The 19,306-nt window shown below is 38.7% G+C and overlaps 1 protein-coding gene across 1 annotated transcript in view; it reads right to left on the bottom strand.

Annotated features, from left to right (window-relative positions):
* Window positions 1-258: 258 nt before the first annotated feature.
* The window catches only part of neurl4 (neuralized E3 ubiquitin protein ligase 4), a 32,930-nt gene continuing 13,882 nt past the window's right edge, over window positions 259-19,306 (bottom strand). Inside the window, exons 3-29 of the mRNA XM_016270974.1 lie at window positions 18,539-18,604; window positions 18,008-18,432; window positions 17,258-17,369; window positions 17,032-17,120; window positions 16,835-16,907; window positions 16,476-16,749; window positions 16,202-16,383; window positions 15,958-16,043; window positions 13,047-13,209; window positions 12,739-12,949; window positions 12,551-12,627; window positions 11,663-11,741; window positions 11,409-11,578; window positions 10,322-10,450; window positions 10,032-10,177; window positions 9,244-9,462; window positions 8,737-8,835; window positions 8,508-8,660; window positions 8,251-8,415; window positions 8,017-8,175; window positions 6,371-6,550; window positions 5,260-5,353; window positions 5,066-5,173; window positions 4,763-4,907; window positions 4,542-4,654; window positions 1,841-2,000; window positions 259-1,736 (exon numbers count right to left, since the gene is read on the bottom strand). Coding sequence (XP_016126460.1) covers window positions 1,532-1,736; window positions 1,841-2,000; window positions 4,542-4,654; window positions 4,763-4,907; window positions 5,066-5,173; window positions 5,260-5,353; window positions 6,371-6,550; window positions 8,017-8,175; window positions 8,251-8,415; window positions 8,508-8,660; window positions 8,737-8,835; window positions 9,244-9,462; window positions 10,032-10,177; window positions 10,322-10,450; window positions 11,409-11,578; window positions 11,663-11,741; window positions 12,551-12,627; window positions 12,739-12,949; window positions 13,047-13,209; window positions 15,958-16,043; window positions 16,202-16,383; window positions 16,476-16,749; window positions 16,835-16,907; window positions 17,032-17,120; window positions 17,258-17,369; window positions 18,008-18,432; window positions 18,539-18,604 — 4,082 coding nt within the window. The 3' untranslated portion in view covers window positions 259-1,531. The remainder of the gene's footprint in view (window positions 1,737-1,840; window positions 2,001-4,541; window positions 4,655-4,762; window positions 4,908-5,065; window positions 5,174-5,259; window positions 5,354-6,370; window positions 6,551-8,016; window positions 8,176-8,250; window positions 8,416-8,507; window positions 8,661-8,736; window positions 8,836-9,243; window positions 9,463-10,031; window positions 10,178-10,321; window positions 10,451-11,408; window positions 11,579-11,662; window positions 11,742-12,550; window positions 12,628-12,738; window positions 12,950-13,046; window positions 13,210-15,957; window positions 16,044-16,201; window positions 16,384-16,475; window positions 16,750-16,834; window positions 16,908-17,031; window positions 17,121-17,257; window positions 17,370-18,007; window positions 18,433-18,538; window positions 18,605-19,306) is intronic.

The raw sequence follows: 19,306 nt of genomic DNA, 5'->3' as shown, positions 1-19,306 counted from the left end.
GCTAATGCAAAATGTACACTCAAGTATGTCATATTGGCAACAAAATTAAAAAAAGAAAAAGACAAAAAAAAACAAATGGATAGAGATATGCCTTCACAGAGGGTACTGTAAGTCTAGATACAATCAAAAGAGTTGATTTTTTTGTCATCGTTTTTCCAGCAAGAGCTTACATTTGTGCAATCTTAGTTATAAGAGAATACAAAAAATGGCAATATACCTAGCATGAAGTAAACAAACTATTAAAAACAAATCACATTCCCAGTGTAAACACCAATTCTGGGGTCAGGTATACCAGTAGACGACTTTAATTCCCACAATTCCCCATGAGTCTAGGCACATCTACCTGATAGCTGAATAAACAGTCCTTCTTGTTGATGTTGAACGCAGAACATAAACAGACCTTTCCATTCAGTTTTGTACCTGCCACCATTAATTTCAGAAACACTTACATCCTGGTTCTTACACTAAAGTTTGTGAGTAAACAAATGGGCTCAACAGCACACGTTACTTCAGAACAGAAGTTAACCCATGTGTAAACAACATCTAAAGCAGTGAAGCATTTTAAACATAAGACAAGAACTTCCACAGGTGACCGACCTTAAATAATGGGCAATTTGAGACACACATTTGGCCAAAACGGACACACAAATACACATATAGCTTCTTAAACTCTCTTCTTCAGATATTTTAGAGTGTTTTTGGGAGGGGGGAGGGGTTGTATGTATCCATCCAGTTAAACTATGTATGTTTGTCACAATTTGGGTCACATTAAATGATTTTAGTGGTAAGAAGAGATGCGAGTTTCACTCCATAGATGGTTACAGTTATAAGTGTATTCACAAGAAGAAGAAAAAAAAAATTTCTTGCCTTCCTGTCTTTATGTAGCCATTTTATCCAATTTGCATTTGACTAAACACGGTTTGTTGTAATTTGTGAATAAATACACAGCTATAAGAACCAAATATAGAGCAGAATCTGGAAAATAAGTAAACAAGGAAAGCGATGAAATAACAGTTTCTTCCTGATTAGGTGATTTTGCTGCATCCTTGATCTTGTTGACACTGCCGTTGAAACAGGTCTTGGTTATTTCCAGGCTGATTTGTCCGTTGCAAGTCTTAAGAAAAACATGAGTATAAATCCAGGGTTGTGCTATGAATTGGTGGTTCTGTGTTGTTTCAGTCCAGTTTTATTTCTGTGAGAACAACAGGCTCTCAAAGCAAAAACTGACAGGGTGAGACATAGCTTTAGATGTATGAAGAGACTGAAAAAATAATGGAGAGCTTGCCGAGTTAGTGAATTTAATGAGAAAGACTAAAAATCGCCCACCAGTGTCCGAAACATAAAGTGCAGGCAGTGTCTTTGTCTCTGGGGATTATCATCACCCTCCTTCAAAACAGAACAAACACAAAAGTATGTCTGAAACATGCAGAGATGAATGAGTTTGGGCAGCGAAACAATGCTTAAACCTCAATGCCTGAGGGGGGGTTTATAGCGAGGAAGATGATGCCAATATCCTCGCTCGAGTCTGTTTTTACTCCACCCGTATGAGCAGGCCGTACAGAAGCGTGCCTCCCTTTTCCTTGGTGATCCATTCGATTTCTGCATTGCTGAATCGAGGATCAAGAGGCTCGCTGATTCCCAGCGAAGTCGGGCCCACTTTGTAGGAGCCTGGCCGCACACACACCTGGAAGCCCACCTGGGCCTGGTGACAGCGGAGGGAACGTGGGTCTCGGAATCTGTGCAGAAAAGCGTAACTGTCATTGTTTTCAAATTAATTTTCTAGGAAATCATGTTATATTCTCTCTTGTCTTTTTCTCTTGAAGCACTGCTGTAGACTTACTGCACTTTGGGGGCAAAGACCTCCAAGCCAGAGTAGCGCATGGTTGGAGAAAGCTGCACACGGGGAATCTCTCGCTCTGGGGCGCTGTTCTCCTCGGGCTCCCCGTAGCTGCCGTGACCCTCTGTCTTCACCGGGGACAAGGAGAAAATGGAGGACGATTCTGCTCATGGGAAAACAGATGAGCTCAGGTGTGCAGATCTATTCTAATTCACACATTCATGCATTTCATTATCAGATCATTTGCTGTTTTTTGTTTTTTTTTGCCAAAAGTAAACAAAAAGAAAATTCAAAACTTTTTAAATGAAAAAGAATATGAACTAAACCTGCTGTTTTGAATACCAGAGACTATAGCAAATAATTACATTTAATGTACTGATCAGACATAATTATATATTTTTCTATACAGTTTTCTCAAGTAATATAATACAATACAATACATAAATATATTACAATATAATAAAATTAAATTGATAACATTTATTTGAACATTTAATAAACTATCAAATAAATTTTTTGCTTATTTAAAAAAAAAAAAAAAAAAGTATAAACCAGGGGCGTAGCATCTTGTATGCAGGTGCATATGGGCCCGGGCGTATTGTGGGCCCGCCGAGCCGAGGGGGAACCTTTAATTGAAACGAGGGAATGAATAGAGCCCTGCACGGCCCGGCCCTTCCGACAGCTTATCAGAATATTCTCGGCCTGAGTCTGACCCGAGCCCGTGTCTTCGTTCTCTCTCTCTCTCTCTCTCTCTCTCTCTCTTTCTTCCCCTTTACACAGCTGCTGTTGCAGCAAATAGGCTAGTCCAGTTTTGGTTTTTAATGGCAAAGTGGTTATATTTCTTTTCGTTTCTTTATTAAGCTAATTTAGAAATATGTTTGGAACATTTTATGTTTGTTAAATTCAAGTTTTTTTTTTTTTTTTAAAGTAACGACCAAGCGGCCAGCGGCGGACTGAGTTAAGCATATATGTTTGATCAATTTAGCCTTCTCAAATCAACATGACTTGCCAAAAAATAAAATCTATAGGCATAAAACACTTCATGCAATTCACAATATTAATAAAAAAAATGTACCTAGATAACCTGTATATGCGTGTTGTTAGACGCATATACAGTCGTTTGTGCGGAGAGTGGAAGTTGAAGCGCGCTTTGCAGGACATGGAGGCGCCAGCGCGATCACTTGCATTTTTTTCTTAAGAGTGGAAACTTAACATACGCCGTCATTTTTGCTCATAAGGGGAAAGTAATACATCATTCGGAATTGTAAAGGGTCTACTTTTATTTGTGTGCACTCACAAACAATATCAACAAAAACCTGTGCTTTTGTAAAATAATTAAGGAAAATAAACAGGATGCGCTTTCTGTCGTCTTGGTCTTGAGCAGGAGCGCTTCACAATGATGAACCGACACTCAGCGAATACTTGCCTCCTCACAGACATGATAAATATATCTAATAGAATGCTTTAAATACTTTGAAACATTTCATTATGTAGGCTAATCCGTAAAGATGTATTTCTCTCTAAAGGCGCGCATCCCGAGGAGATGGCGAGTCAGGATCGTCAACTTCATCTTGTGACACTGACTCAGAAAATACTAGTTCATTAATAAATAATTCAAATATCTCCTTAGTATTTTATTTATTGTTTTTGTTTTTTGGGCTTCTGTGCCAAGTTTGTGTTTGCATGCAGTACAAATAGCCGTATACGGCGGTATTTTAGTACCATGTTGAAAAATAAGATTAACGTCATAATATTTTAAGAATAAAGTCAAAATTAAAAAAATTAAAAAATAAATAAAATAAAAAGTCTGTGGCATCCAACCTGTCATTCGTCACATCAAACATAAAAAAACAAAGTTGACAGAAATCTGACCCTTTGTGTTTTAATATAAGTAACAAAGCACAAAGCTTATTGAGATTTTTGGGTGGCTTGCATGCTACAAATGATGAATGGACTTGAAAACGTTAAATATTATTTCTAAGCATTTATACCGTAAATAAACAGCTTGTGAATACACGTAACGTTAATAACTTCAGAAAAATCAACAATAAGTTAACCGAGTTGGAGCTAATAACGTTTGGGGGGGCCCGTACAAATTTTTTTGCATATGGGCCCGGGGCTGACTTGCTACGCCACTGGTATAAACATTATAATAAAAAAAATATATTATATTATAAAAATATTACACTTTATGTTTTTGAAAGTCTCTTACGCTCACCCAGTCTGCATTTATTTAATCAAAAATACTTTACAAACAGCAATATTATAAAATATTATTACAGTTTAAAATAACTGTTTTCTATGTTAATAGATTTTAAAATGTCATTTATTTCTGTGATGGCAAAACTGAATATTCAGCAGTCTTTAGTTTCACACGATCCTTCAGAAATCATCCTAACTTACTGATTTGGTGCTCAAGAAACATATCACTGAAGAAATGTAATATTTTTGTGGAAACAATGATTGATTTTTTTATTCAGGTTTCAGCATTTGTTACAAAAACAATTCTATTTTAAATAATGTATTTACCATCATGTTCAATTCAATTTAATTCAACTTCATGCATCTTTGCTGAATTCATTTACTGAATAAAAAAAAAACATCTTTGAACGGTAGTGTATTATCATATTATATTTCCAAAGGACTAAATTAAGAATTATTTTAAATGATTAAGAAAAAAAAAAACTTCTTAGTGGTTACCTACCTGACAAGAGTTGGTTGTGGTCCAGTATGCGTCTAAGTGAGCCGACACTAGTGCCATGGTACGCAATATGCCACTTCTTGAAGGCATTGGAGACTTCACAGTGGGTCTTGATTCTGTTAAAATACAGACAAGAGCTATTTTTAAGTAATTAATACTGCTAATACTAAATAATTTGCACATTTTCAGAGCTTAATTACCGAGTTCAATTAATAATAACTGACCGGAGTGCAAAGCGGCACCAGCCAAATGGCAGAGCGTAGTCTCTGGGAGGCTCCCCTCGCTTGTAATAGGCCTCATCACCCCTTAGTTTGTGACAGGACTCACAGTAACACAGGTTGTACTTAGCATCCTCATTAAAATAACCATCTGAAAAAGAGGACAGAGTGGGAGATGAAGAAAGCAAAATGTTCAGTCAATATACCGCCATAAACAAAGGTCAGCAAAAACGGCTACTAATAAGTCCACACTGAATCTGTGGTCACAAAGGATTATTATTATGTGTGTGAGGTGTAATGCAGTTGTACCTGGCAGTGTGAGCAGTTCTTTGAATCTGGAACATAGCGCCTGGTACTCGCACGTCTTATTGGGGTTGACCTCTGGTGGAGGTGTCCAGCAGACACTCTCCTTTATACCTGTCACAAACAGACAGACAGCACACATGTTTAAAGCAGAGTCACACTACAGCCAATGTAAGACCTGGGGTCAAAATCTCACGCACCATCCACCATATCAGCCTTCTCCATGTCCCCTTGACAATGCATGTCTTCTCTCTCCCCGCCAACCACAGACACATGATTTGTCACTATAGTGACCTAAAAATACAACACCAACAAGAGAAAATCATTTGTTGTGCATCCAAACAAAAGAAGTTATGAATTTATTTATTTAAAAAAAAATAGTATTTACTTGTTTGAAAAAGCAATTATTTTCATCAATATATTAACATAGGGCCTTAAAGATGTTGGTATATATATATATATATATACACATATATATACACATACATACACGCACATACAGTATATATACACATACAATATATATATATATATATATATATATATATATATATTTATTTTTAAATGGATGGGCAGGGCAAACAACGATATTGAATATTATATAAATATTAACAGTAAAAAAATGTTTAATTAAATATTTTATAGAAATATAATTAAATACAAATATTTTGTGACACTGGCAAAAAAACATTCAAATTACTAATTTTTGTGGTAGGGTCTGTGAAAATGTGAAAATTTGTATACATTATTTAATAGTAATAAATTAAAAAATATAAATATTTTCTGTCAAGTACAAAAAGATGTTTGTAAAAACAATGCCTCAAATTCCTAATTTGTTTTAATGGGGCCTGTAAAAATGTTGGCATGTTAAGTAAAAACATAAAATATAATAACACAATATTTAATAAAAATAAGTATTTTCTAACATTTACTCTCTGTCCCACGATTCCTCTCGTTCACACTTTATTTTAAGGTCCAATTCTCGCCATTAACAAACCATTAACTACGACTTGATAAACTCCTAATTTTTAATAGTAAAAATTAATAGTTAGTAAGGTAGTTGTTAAGTCTCAGTATTGGGTAGGATTAGAGATGTAGTCATGCAGAATATGTGCTTTATAAGTACTAATAAACAGCCAATATGTTAATAATAGGCATGCTAATAAGCAACTAGTCAATAGTGAGAATTGGTCCCTATACTTAAGTGTTACCTTACACTCTTTTTTGTGGTGCATTCTTTGAAAATGCTAGAAGAGGAAGTTCTAAAAAAACCTTTTGTTGAAGCCTAATATTACAGTCATAAGCACTGACCTGTTCACACTGGCCATAAAGGTCAATAAGGGGGTAACAGGGGCTTGGGATGTCCTGGGCTGCTACGCACTGATCCATGCCGTTAACAAACAGATGGAGGCAACCACTGCTGTCCACCAACAGCCCCAAAATGGTCCCTTCAGGACAGGTGTCCAGGTTAGGACCATAGTTCTCACAAATCTGAGGAAATGAGAGAGAATGAAGTCAGGAACTGATACTAATACTATAAAAATAAAAAGGACATAGGATTTTAAAAATCAGGAAAGATGGAAAGAAAAGTTCAAAACAAATGGAAAACAAACACGAAAGCAATGAAGTGAAATGAGAAAAGAAAAGAAAACAAGGATGTGAAAGGGGTCATATGATGTTGCTAAAAAGAACATTATGTTGTGTATTTGGTATAATGAAATGTGTTTATGCGGCTTAAGGTTCAAAAAACACATTTTCCACATACTGTACATTATTGTTTTTCCTCTATTCACCGCCCTTCTGAAACGCGTCGATTTTTACAAAGTTCATCGGTCTGAAAAGCGAGGTGTGCTCTGATTAGCCAGCTCTCCAGTGCGTTGTGATTGGCCGAATACCTCGAGCGTGTGATGGAAATGTTAAGCTCCTTACCATACTGTGATGCCCTGTCCCAGCACGACGAGACAAAAACATTAAAACCCATTACAAACTAGGCATTCGTTGCATCCAGTGGGGACATAATTACGGATTATAATGATTTATACTGTCTTTTTACGCGTTGCATTGCGCCGCGTAAACATAAAACCATGTCTACATTTGTGATCGGAGAAATGACAAACAACAAGCGCTACTCTACACTGCTCAAAACTCGCATTTGAATCATCAGTGGCAAATTCTTTAAATATGAAAACGTACTTGCAGTCTGTGAATCAGTACAGCCGGCATTGTAGTCTACTCTCCCAGGATCAGGAAACAGTCCTCCATAAAATGTGCTGCACACATCTGAATAGTGTTGTAAATACAACTTAACCACTGATTTCTAGTCGTGCTCTTTTGGAAGGCCAAACAAAGTAATTTCGCTTTCACAACGAAACACACAGCGTCACACACGGCGGGCTTGAGTGAGCGGAGGCGGCGGGCTTGAGAACGGCGTGGCCGGCGGATTCGACGAAGGAGCGGCCGGCGGGCTTCTGGCAACCACATGTGACGACCCCGAGCTGGACTCCGCTTCGTCCACGGTGAAAGCCGATCTGGCGATCCACAGCGAGAAGTTTATGTATTTCCTCCGTGACCAGCACGATCGCTCTAGGCATGACGAAGTGGATATCTTCCTCTTTTGTAAGGACAAACAAAGTAGTTTTGCTTTCACAACGAAACACACAGCGTCTTCACGACATGGCGGCAGCAACAAAACGCCTTCTTTCTTTGCGTGAACATTTGGGCGGCGTTATGCAAATCTTCCCACATCGTGACGTAGACATGTGGGGGGGGGTTAGAATGAGCTGTTTTAGGTAGGCGTGGTTGACTCTTAAATTTTATAAAGAATATCTCTAAGATTTGAGACTTTAGTCTTTGCAACTTTACAGATCTTCTTTATGCACCAAGAGCTTGTAACACTTCAAAGAGAAAGGAAAAATTGAAATCGCATCATATGACCCCTTGAAGATAAGTGACATCACCTTCAACGAGTTGTGAAAAACAGAGTCTCGTTGCAGTAGCCAGACTGAGCGTTTAAGGCAGCAAGCTGTGGAAGGGAAGTTGAGGCGATCTGGCGAATGACCAATCACACCCAGCGACAGGGAGGACGTCCATGATGGATTCAGACGGTCTATCTGAAACTGAGAAAGAACAGCTATTAGCATCACGTAGACTGTGTCTCTCACTTTCAAATACACTCACACACAAACACACACCTGGAATAGCTGCTGGCGCGGCAAAGCTTGAGCTGTGACCAAAAGACCCTGGTTGTAGCTGGACACCCGGGTGGCTGTCAGGTTCTGATTGGACAGCTGGATATTTTTTCCATGATTCTCCAAAAAAGTCATGACTGTGGGCACCAGGGCAGGCTCATTCTCACACTGGGAGTTGAAAAACAAACAAATACCAATAAAGCTTGACATTAAAATACAGCCAATCAAGCTTCAAAACATGATCCTCTGAGGTGACACACCTCTCTGACAGGAGTGCTGTCCTCCTCTCCCTCGCTGCAGCTGTCAGGCGAGAGCGAGGGAGCTTTCACATTTTCTGAATCCTCAACTAGTGTGGAGCTGACGATGGACACGGCTGTCACCTTTCCGTACAGGTCCAAAACAGCATACACGTTCTGAAACGAAAGTGGATGAGCAGACCGTACAACTGAAAAATTTGACTTATTAACAGATATAGCAGCATATTCGTACCTTCGCCACTGCAGTGGCTGCTGGTCCCATGTCTTCGCCATCAATTAGGATGTGCATGGTGTCATCACTGCATCTCTTCACCCCAACGCGATTTCCCACCTATAGTAGAATGTTGAGGTGTTGAGGCGGTGATATATATTCGTTCCTCGCTTAGGAGTAATAAGAGGTTTTATATATACCACTCTTCAGCGTGTTCATGTTTGTATTTGTGTCTGGCTCAACGGACTGAATAGAGGAAATTAACTGGAGAAGATTTCCATGTCAATGTCATGTTCCAGTTCAAAAGTGTGTACCAGCTGGAGCAAACTTTTTTTTTCTCAAATTGATGTCACAACAGTTGGTTGGTTGAAAAAAAAATTATTCTGAACGGGATTCCAGGGTTATAGTTTCTCTGTCATTGTTACAGCTGTGACGTGGACTTCCCTCTTTGCATAGAATTAGAACAAATATTAAAACTTTACTGTTACAGTTCTTGTCATTGGTATGAATGCACCTGTGCTCTCTTACCGTGAGTCGATCCAGAGAGCATCCATAGTTCTGTCTCTGTAGCACTCCGTTCCGCCTGACCTCGGAGCCGGCGAGGACCCAGGTGACCTTTGACCTGAGCTGGGTAAGCGAAGGAGAGAGGCCACTGAGCGGGCAGGATGGTAGGTCAGGGGGCTGCAGGGTGGTCAAACCCACATGAAGGGAACCGGACCATCTGTCATCTACCTTGTTAATTTTCACCTAAGAGGAACAACAACGGGACCATATGTGAATAGGACACTAAAATGTCTGGTAACACTTTACAACAAGGTTCCATTTTTTCACTCATCATTTACTCACCCTTTAATAAGTTCCTTTCCTCTGTTAAACACAACAGAATATATATTAAAGAATGTTGGAAACAGTAACCATTGACTTTCATAGTATAAAAAAATACTACAGAAGTCAATGGTTGTTTGGTTACCAACAAACATTCTTCAAAATATCTTCTTTTGTGTTCAACAGAAGAACTCATACAGGTTTGGAAAAACTTGATGACAGAATTGAAAAAAACTTCTAAAGTATTTATTAATCTTAGTTGATGTTAATTTTACTAATACATTATTAAAATACAAAAGTTGTATCTGTTAATATTATTTAAAGAGGAATTAACAATGAACTGTTGTATTTTTATGAACTAATGTTGACAAAATACTGCAACAAACATATTCCCATTGTTAGTTAATGTTAGTTAAGATTTTACAAAACTAATGGGACCACATTTTTAATTTCTTTTTCGTTTGTAAATTAAAACACGTTCCACATCTCACCTCAAACACCTCATCTGTCTTGAGCTCCTTCGCGCTAAACACAATTCCATGGGCATATCCATCGACCCTCAGCGCTTGACAACAGTCTCCTAATAACACCACATTCTTACCATGTTTGCTGTGCAGGCGATGGGCAACCCCTGCCACTAGAGGGTGACAAAGACACAAAAGCAGAACAAAATATATGATCCTGTTTACAACTGGTGTTGTTGACATGAATGTTAAAATCATCAATCTTAATAAATGAATAATGCCTCAAATGTAAAAATAATGAAAAAAAATTATAATACCAGGAGAGTGTATAGGGAAGCTCTTCTCTGTGATGTTACTGGTACACAGACTGTTATCCAGTGGCCCCGATGAACTTGTAATGAACACTTGCACACACTGACCATAAAGATCTATCACAGCATATACTTCTAAAAAAAGACAGAAGAAAAGAAAGAAAGGAGGAGGACGTTAGACATTACTAAGTTCTGAAATATCAGTGTTGCATAATGAGTTCACACTGCATGATTTTCAAACTCGTCGGATCGCCGTTGTTTTCACAATGCGTGACTACCTGGGGTAGCATTCAGTTGCTGCTGTGTTCACATTGCATGATGGATCGGCGACAGAAGGTTTCACACTGCATGACTTCACAAAAGGAAGAATCGCCGACAGCTCTGTCTGGTCCGCAAACTACGTTTCACAACAAAACACAGGCGAGAAGTGATAAGGAAATAACACAAGAACCTGCGTGCGTCAGAACGGAGTTTTCGAGCAAGACTGGAATTATTAAAAAAAACATATATAGCCCGCAAATTGTCTGTGAGCTGATTTCCAGCTACAAGGAGAAAAAGAAAAACAGATTATGCAGGAGGGAGATGCAGGGAACAGGGATTGGGTGTTCTGCAAAGAGAGTTGGAGGTAAATAATTTTGCAGTAACTGTTATGCAGATGTTGTGGCTGGTCAAGCAAATGTTTGTGCTTGTTTCTGTATGATATAATTGTTTATATATCTATTAAAATACTGATATTCTGGTCTAAAACTCCTCCCCGAACTTCCCTCTGCCCTGTATCTTGGTCTCTCATTGGCTGTAGGTCATCACCGATGTAGTTTTCAGTCAGAAATCATTGCACACAGCGTGATTGTGAATCACCGACAGCTCCAGATATTTAGCATGACAAATATTTTGCAGGTGTCGGCGATTCCCTCAGATCGCGTCTTTGTTCATTCACACTGCGTGATTGTCACTTGTGTGAACGAGCACCGATTTACCTCCGATTTCGGGCATTTGTCTGCAATTTCGCAAAAACTTTCGGCTAGTGAAAAATCGGGCTAAAATCGTGCAGTGTGAAATCAGCATAAGGTAAAACAGTTTTCTTGAAAATTACCTGGTGGCAGCCCAGTACAAGCTACACCCTGGTCAAGGCCGTTGATGAAGTAATGCAGGTCTCCAGTAGCTGTACGCATCATCCCAATCCTGGAGCCTGTGGTCAGAGAGTCCAAGTCACAGCTGTAGTTATTCCTCATGGTATTCCCATCCTGCATGATCGCTGTGCCACTACAGAAGAGAAAGAGCAAAGAGAGATGTAAGGTGTCAGGTCTGGCAAAGAAAGGAGTTTTAATCCATTAACCCACGGCTCACCTCAACATCCAGGTGTCATAGTCAATGTCAGTCATTGTATTAGGGAACTCCAGTTCTTCTGGTCTGATTGCGGTTACTCCTGTGAAAAATACAAATCAAAATCTGGTTCTTATTCAGGTTCCATTAAAAAAAACACATACACAGAACCAAGTGATTATTGGAAATAATAATATTCGGTTCCTTTAATATTCCTGGAGCCAGTATTTTTCTACCATGTTTCCTGCACTACAGCACCAACAGCTATAGTGAAATTCTTTGAAACATGACTTATGAACCAATAATTTTTAGTAAATCAAAGACATACATTTTTTTTTGGTAAATCAGTGGTATTTCTTAAGTGAATCAGAGGTATTTCTTTAGTGAATCAGCTGTATTTCTTTAGTGAATCAGAGGTATTTAGTGAATCAGCGGTATTTCTTTAGTGAATCAGAGGTATTTCTTTAATAAATCAGTGGTATTTCTTTAGTGAATCAGAGGTATTTCTTTAATAAATCAGCGGTATTTCTTTAGTGAATCAGAGGTATTTCTTTAGTGAATCAGTGGTATTTCTTTAGTGAATCAGCGGTATTTCTTTAGTGAATCAGAGGCATTTCTTTAATAAATCAGTGGTATTTCTTTAGTGAATCAGTGGTATTTCTTTAGTGAATCAGTGGTATTTCTTTAATAAATCAGTGGTATTTCTTTAATGAATCAGTGGTATTTCTTTAGTGAATCAGTGGTATTTCTTTAATAAATCAGCGGTATTTCTTTAATGAATCAGAGGTATTTCTTTAGTAAATCAGAGGAATTTCTTTAGTGAATCAGAGGTATTTCTTTAATAAATCAGAGGTATTTCTTTAATAAATAAGTGGTATTTCTTTAGTGAATCAGTGTTTTATATAAGCTGACCTGCTTCTATTGAGCCTGACCAGCGATCCACCATTTTCTGAATTACAATTTCAAAGAGCTCTCCATCCCGAAGGCACCTGTTCAGTGGGACACACAAGCATAAAATATTCATTTAATCGATGACTGATCCATCAAGATCAACCAGCATAATCTAAGCACTTAAGAGTTCATGCCAAAACAAAAGTAACCTGTTTGAAATAACAATGGCATCATTAAACTCGCTGCGGCAGTTCTGCCTGAGCGCTGTTCGGCCACCGTTGGTGATGACTGCGTTTGTGCCGTGCAGCTGATGAAAGCGCAAGTCATTAGCAGCTGTAGCTCCTGAAACTGAACATGGGCTACCAGGAGACATGGCAGTAGGGCCCTCAGAGCTGTCATCAGGCAAGGGAGGGAGGTCAGCTATAACAGAGAGAAAGAGATTTTTAAAAGTCTCCTGAGTACTTCAGGGTGTGTACCATCTATCCACCCCTTTCTACTCTCTCCTTATTGCTCTCACCCATATCATCCATGATGGTGGCCTGGGCAGCCTGTCCATACAGGTCTACCACTGCATACACACTGGGCGGAACATTCCAGGCTGCAGGGCCTTGAGGCACTCCGTTCACAAAGAAATGCAAACTTCCATCCTCCTTTCGGACAACTCCCACTGTATCTCCAGCCTGTAAACATTCACATGAGGCACATGAACATAAAACCAGCTAAACCAGGATATGTTCCTAAAAATCAGCTCTTACATAAAAGTCTCAATTCACCATGGTGACAGTTCTGTGTGTCAAAAAGATCTTTAAAAAATCACTCAGAAGAGCTTGAAATTTAAAGGGATAGTTCACCCAAAAATGAAAATTATGTCATTAATTATTCACCCTCATGTCATTCCAAACCCGTAAGACCTCCGTTCATCTTTGGAACACATATGAAGATATTTTTCATGAAATCCAAAAGCTTTCTGACCCTGCATAGGCAGCAACGCAACTGACACCTTCAAGGCCCAGAACGGTAGTAAGGATATCGTTAAAATAGTCCATGTGACATCAGTGGTTCAAGCGTAATTTTATGAAGCTACGAGAATACTCTTTGTGCGAAAAGGAAACAAAAAGAAAGACTTTATTCAACAATTCGTCTCTTCCGTGTCAGTCTTCGATGCGTGTTCACGAGAGTACCACAACCCACTATGTTCTGACGTAGAACACGCATACACTGCGCCTTGTTTACAAGCAGAAAGTATACGCATGCTTCGTGGTACTGTCTTGAACGTGCGTCAAATCTGACACGGAAAAGATGAAACTGTTGAATAAAAGTCGTTATTTTTGTTTTATTTGTGCACAAAGTATTCTCGTTGCTTCATAAAATTAAGGTTGAACCACTGATGTCATATAGACTATTTTGATGTCCCTTACGATGTCTTTGCTACCTTTCTGGGCATTTAATGTGGTAGTTGCGTTGCTGCCTATGTAGGATCAGAAAGCTCTTGGATTTCATGAAAAATATTAATTTGTGTTCTGAAGATAAGCGAAGGTCTTACGGGTTTGGAATGACATGAGTGTGAATAATTAATGACAGAATTTTCGATTTTGGGTGTACTATCCCTTTAAGACACAATTTGGCTTACATTAACCAACATGGCTACAGGTGACAGGTGGGGGGGCTTGACAGATGTGGTCACTAGTGAAACATTTTTTTATTGAAACACCAAAATTGGCTTTGGTATGCCATGTCGGGTGTTGTGTTCAAAGGTGATAAATAGTAAAGTTCTTTGTCAATGAGCTGCCTCTCGACATTTTAGCAGTACAAATTTGACATTTTGCTAATCTAGGATTCATTTTTGATTACGGTGCATTCACACTGCTGGCATGTTTACTGGCTGTTGCTTATCCATGTTGTGTATTTAAAACACACTTTGACTAAGACACAACTGTTTCAGTCAATGATTTTACCGCTTCAAAATTATTTGGGCCAAAACCAAAAATTTCACTTTCTTCTGTTTCGGCCAAATGTCTTCAGTTGCCAAAATTTCAGTGCATCACTAGTAGTCACTATGAATATGTTGGATAAAAGCTATGTGAAGGTTTTTCCAAAATTCTCCTTTTCTGTTTACAATACCGATTTGGAATGACACTTGAAAATCGACATAAAATGTTTAAGCCAGGCTGCAAAACTCACTTTTAGACGGTCCAAGTTGTGCCCGTATTCATCAAGAATTGTAGTTCCATTGTGCATGACACCATTTCCTGTCATCATCCAGGTTCCTAAGGATATCGTTAAAATAGTCCATGTGACATCAGTGGTTCAAGCGTAATTTTATGAAGCTACGAGAATACTCTTTGTGCGAAAAGGAAACAAAAAGAAAGACTTTATTCAACAATTCGTCTCTTCCGTGTCAGTCTTCGATGCGTGTTCACGAGAGTACCACAACCCACTATGTTCTGACGTAGAACACGCATACACTGCGCCTTGTTTACAAGCAGAAAGTATACGCATGCTTCGTGGTACTGTCTTGAACGTGCGTCAAATCTGACACGGAAAAGATGAAACTGTTGAATAAAAGTCGTTATTTTTGTTTTATTTGTGCACAAAGTATTCTCGTTGCTTCATAAAATTAAGGTTGAACCACTGATGTCATATAGACTATTTTGATGTCCCTTACGATGTCTTTGCTACCTTTCTGGGCATTTAATGTGGTAGTTGCGTTGCTGCCTATGTAGGATCAGAAAGCTCTTGGATTTCATGAAAAATATTAATTTGTGTTCTGAAGATAAGCGAAGGTCTTACGGGTTTGGAATGACATGAGTGTGAATAATTAATGACAGAATTTTCGATTTTGGGTGTACTATCCCTTTAAGACACAATTTGGCTTACATTAACCAACATGGCTACAGGTGACAGGTGGGGGGGCTTGACAGATGTGGTCACTAGTGAAACATTTTTTTATTGAAACACCAAAATTGGCTTTGGTATGCCATGTCGGGTGTTGTGTTCAAAGGTGATAAATAGTAAAGTTCTTTGTCAATGAGCTGCCTCTCGACATTTTAGCAGTACAAATTTGACATTTTGCTAATCTAGGATTCATTTTTGATTACGGTGCATTCACACTGCTGGCATGTTTACTGGCTGTTGCTTATCCATGTTGTGTATTTAAAACACACTTTGACTAAGACACAACTGTTTCAGTCAATGATTTTACCGCTTCAAAATTATTTGGGCCAAAACCAAAAATTTCACTTTCTTCTGTTTCGGCCAAATGTCTTCAGTTGCCAAAATTTCAGTGCATCACTAGTAGTCACTATGAATATGTTGGATAAAAGCTATGTGAAGGTTTTTCCAAAATTCTCCTTTTCTGTTTACAATACCGATTTGGAATGACACTTGAAAATTGACATAAAATGTTTAAGCCAGGCTGCAAAACTCACTTTTAGACGGTCCAAGTTGTGCCCGTATTCATCAAGAATTGTAGTTCCGTTGTGCATGACACCATTTCCTGTCATCATCCAGGTTCCTGTGTAGATATCGGTGCATTAGACTAGCTATCTACCAACACTCATGCATTTTACATTTGACGCTACAGGTAACATGGCCTTGACTCATGGACACTTTAATCAGTCAGCTAAGCTTTCAGTTGTGACCTGTGGCTGTAACTGTGTGGCAGCATTTTACCTGAGCGCAGGTTGGTCATGGTTGACGGCAGCTGAAGGTAGGCGGGGTTATGAGTCGTCACGCCAATCTCTATAGAGCCCGCCCATTTGTCCACCATTTTGTCGATACGCACCTGGAAAACCTCATTGGAGTGCAGCGGACGATTGCTAAGCACAACGCCATGGTTGAAGTCATCCGTCGCACTGTGCCAGAGAATAAGATTTCATTGAACTGCCCCATGAAGCAGTAGCCCTATTAATGCAGTAAGTATATTTTTTAGATTAAATGAACTCACTGAGGCCGTAAAGCAGTGCGGCCATCGCTGATGATTGCAGCCTTCTGCCCACAGTTTAGATGGAATAGCAAGCGGTCTGGGGCATCAGGCTCAGGGGTCAATGAGAGAGCAGGCCGAGGCCGGCCCACGTCAGGTGACAGCGCCCTCATGATTGCATTGTTGCGGCGTAAACGGTCACTGTGGTTATGGTTGTGGATGATGGTGACCTTTACTGCCATGCCATAGAGATCCACCACTCCATACACTACACCAGGGGTCTGATTGGCTGCAACCCCTATGACATCATTTCGGAAAAGTATTTTAGAACAATCCGAACTGTGTGTGAATTTTTTATCACTGAGATCTGAAATTACTCTCACCCTGGTCAATGCCATTAATGTAGAAGTGCAGAGCTCCACTGGCTTTCCTCATCAGCCCTATGTGATCTCCCTCCTATAAATAACAAAAGCATAAAAACGTTTTATAAGCATGTTGTGTATAAATAAACAAAGGGAATCACCTTGAGTATTAAGACTACATGAGATAATCATAAGACTCACAGATGCTGCCAACTTACCTGGAGTTCATCCAGGCTGAATTCACAGTATTCCCGACGAGTCCCCTTCCCATTGGTTAAAATCCCACAGCCACTCATCATGATTGTGCCTTAAAAATAAGAAGAATGTAATGAACACTATGATTTAGTTATATCAAATATACATGTGCCTGCTATGTATATTGTAATGATTCTGTGAGAAATGAGGATCTATTTGATTATAATCACAGAAAAACAAAGAGGCTACCTGAACGTAAATTGGTCATTGTTGCAGGGTAGTCAAGATTATTTGGGTTGTGGGTTGTCACTCCAATCTCAATGGAACCAGACCATTTATCCACGAGTTTGTCAATGCGAATCTGAAACAGACAAGTGCAGTGATATAATCAGAGGTGTAAAGTCAGCCAAAAATTTTACTTTTACTATATTTTTCAATTTGTTTTGTATAAATATAATTATTCTGATCATCATAATATTATTAATTAATTGTATTATGTTTGTACTTTAAAGAAATCATTTAAAAAAAATACTCCTTACCGCCAAACAATTTTTGGGCAGAAAATTGGTATTAAAAGGATTATTATTATATGAATAAAATTGTGCTCAATGCTATTTTAATTAGTAAATCTCTTCAGGCAAGTTAAAAAGCAAAAAAAAACTTTTAGATTTAAATAATTAACACTAAATTGAGAATGTTAAGATTTATTTTGTTTTTGAAAGAAGTCTCTTATGCTCACCATGGCTGCATTTATTTGATTTAAATATGCAATTTAGTGAAATATTATTACAACTTTAAAAAAGCAGTTTTCTATGTTGGCGCTGCTGACATGCATCATATTTTTTTCAGGATTCTTTGATGAATATAAAGTTACTAAGAACAGAATTTATTTCAAACAGAAATATTTTGTGAGATTATAAATGTCTTTACTTTCACTTTTGATCAATATATCCTAGCTAAATAAGAATATTAATCTCTAAAAAAAAAAAAACTATATACCTCAAACATTTCGTTGTTTCTGAGTGGTCGATTGGTCATGACGACTCCGTTATTGAACTCATCCAGCGGTCTCCTCCTTTCTGCTGTCTTATTGTTGTTGCTTAGTTTGATCAGCGTGCCACACTTCTCATGGAACAGCAGCGCGTCATTGGTTGTCATGACGCCAGCGGCCACCCCCAGTCCCGCTACCCCACCAGAACTCCCCGCTGGGCTGCTATTGCTGCTACTGCCTCCACCTGTCCCTCCGCCACCAATGCCACTGTCACTTCCTGTTCCTCGGCCTCCACCGCTACTTCCTGTGCCGCCCCTCGAGGAGTCAGAGCCTCCCCCTCCCACCCCCAAGTCCTCTCCACCCTCATCCTCAGAACGATACAGAGAGACAATGGCATTGTTGAACACATCAAATAACTGATGCTCAGTCAAAACTGTGAGGGGAAAAAAGTGGAAAAAGAGCAAAAGATAAAGAAATCAACAATGACATTCCAGATTTACAATGATAAATAACCGAGGCTGGTTTTAAAAGTGACATACCACTATCAGGCTCAAAGTTGTTTGGAAATTTGTCGGGCCGACTGTGTGCCCTTGAGACCTCAGGCACTGATGAGAAAACAAAACAGTAAACATTTGTTCATTACAATTGGACCAAAGATAAGAATGTACTTGATAAAGCAAAGAAACAATCTTTTAAAAATCTAGTTAAAAAGTCAAACCCAACAAAATTCTTAGAAATTTACTGTTTTCATGGTTTTCTAAGCATTTTTAAGAAATTTTCAATCGAATGAATGATAAAAATATCATGTGGTATAACTAGGGCTGGGCAATTTGGCCAAAAATTTAAATCTCGATTTATTCAGACCATTTGAACAATTCTCGATTTTTTTTACAATTTTTAACTAATCAACTTGAAAATGTAACTACAACATGATTCAAGTAACTTTTTCTTTATTAACCCTCTATTTAAAGAGGTCATATGATGCGATTTCAAGTTTTCCTTTCTCTTTGGAGTGTTACAAGCTGATTGTGCATAGATAAGATCCCTGAAGTTGCAAAGACTAAAGTCTCAAAACCAAAGAGATATTCTTTATCAAAGTTAAGACTCTGCCACGCCCCCCTAAAACGGCTCGTTCTAACACGCCCCCACATATCTACCTCACTATGTGGAAATATTTGCATAATGCCGCCCAAATGTGCACGCAAAGAAAGAAGGCGTGGTTTCAGTAACAGCAGTTAGTGTTGAAGCAGCCATGTCAGGGAGACGCTGTGTGTTTCTAGGCGAAAGCAAAAGCACTTTATTTGGCC

Source organism: Sinocyclocheilus grahami, unplaced genomic scaffold (genome assembly GCF_001515645.1).
Source record: "Sinocyclocheilus grahami isolate Dianchi unplaced genomic scaffold, SAMN03320097.WGS_v1.1 scaffold59.1, whole genome shotgun sequence".
Classification (NCBI taxonomy): Eukaryota; Metazoa; Chordata; class Actinopteri; order Cypriniformes; family Cyprinidae; genus Sinocyclocheilus; species Sinocyclocheilus grahami.
Note: the sequence above shows the minus strand (reverse complement) of the source record. Positions and strands in the feature narration are given on the sequence as shown.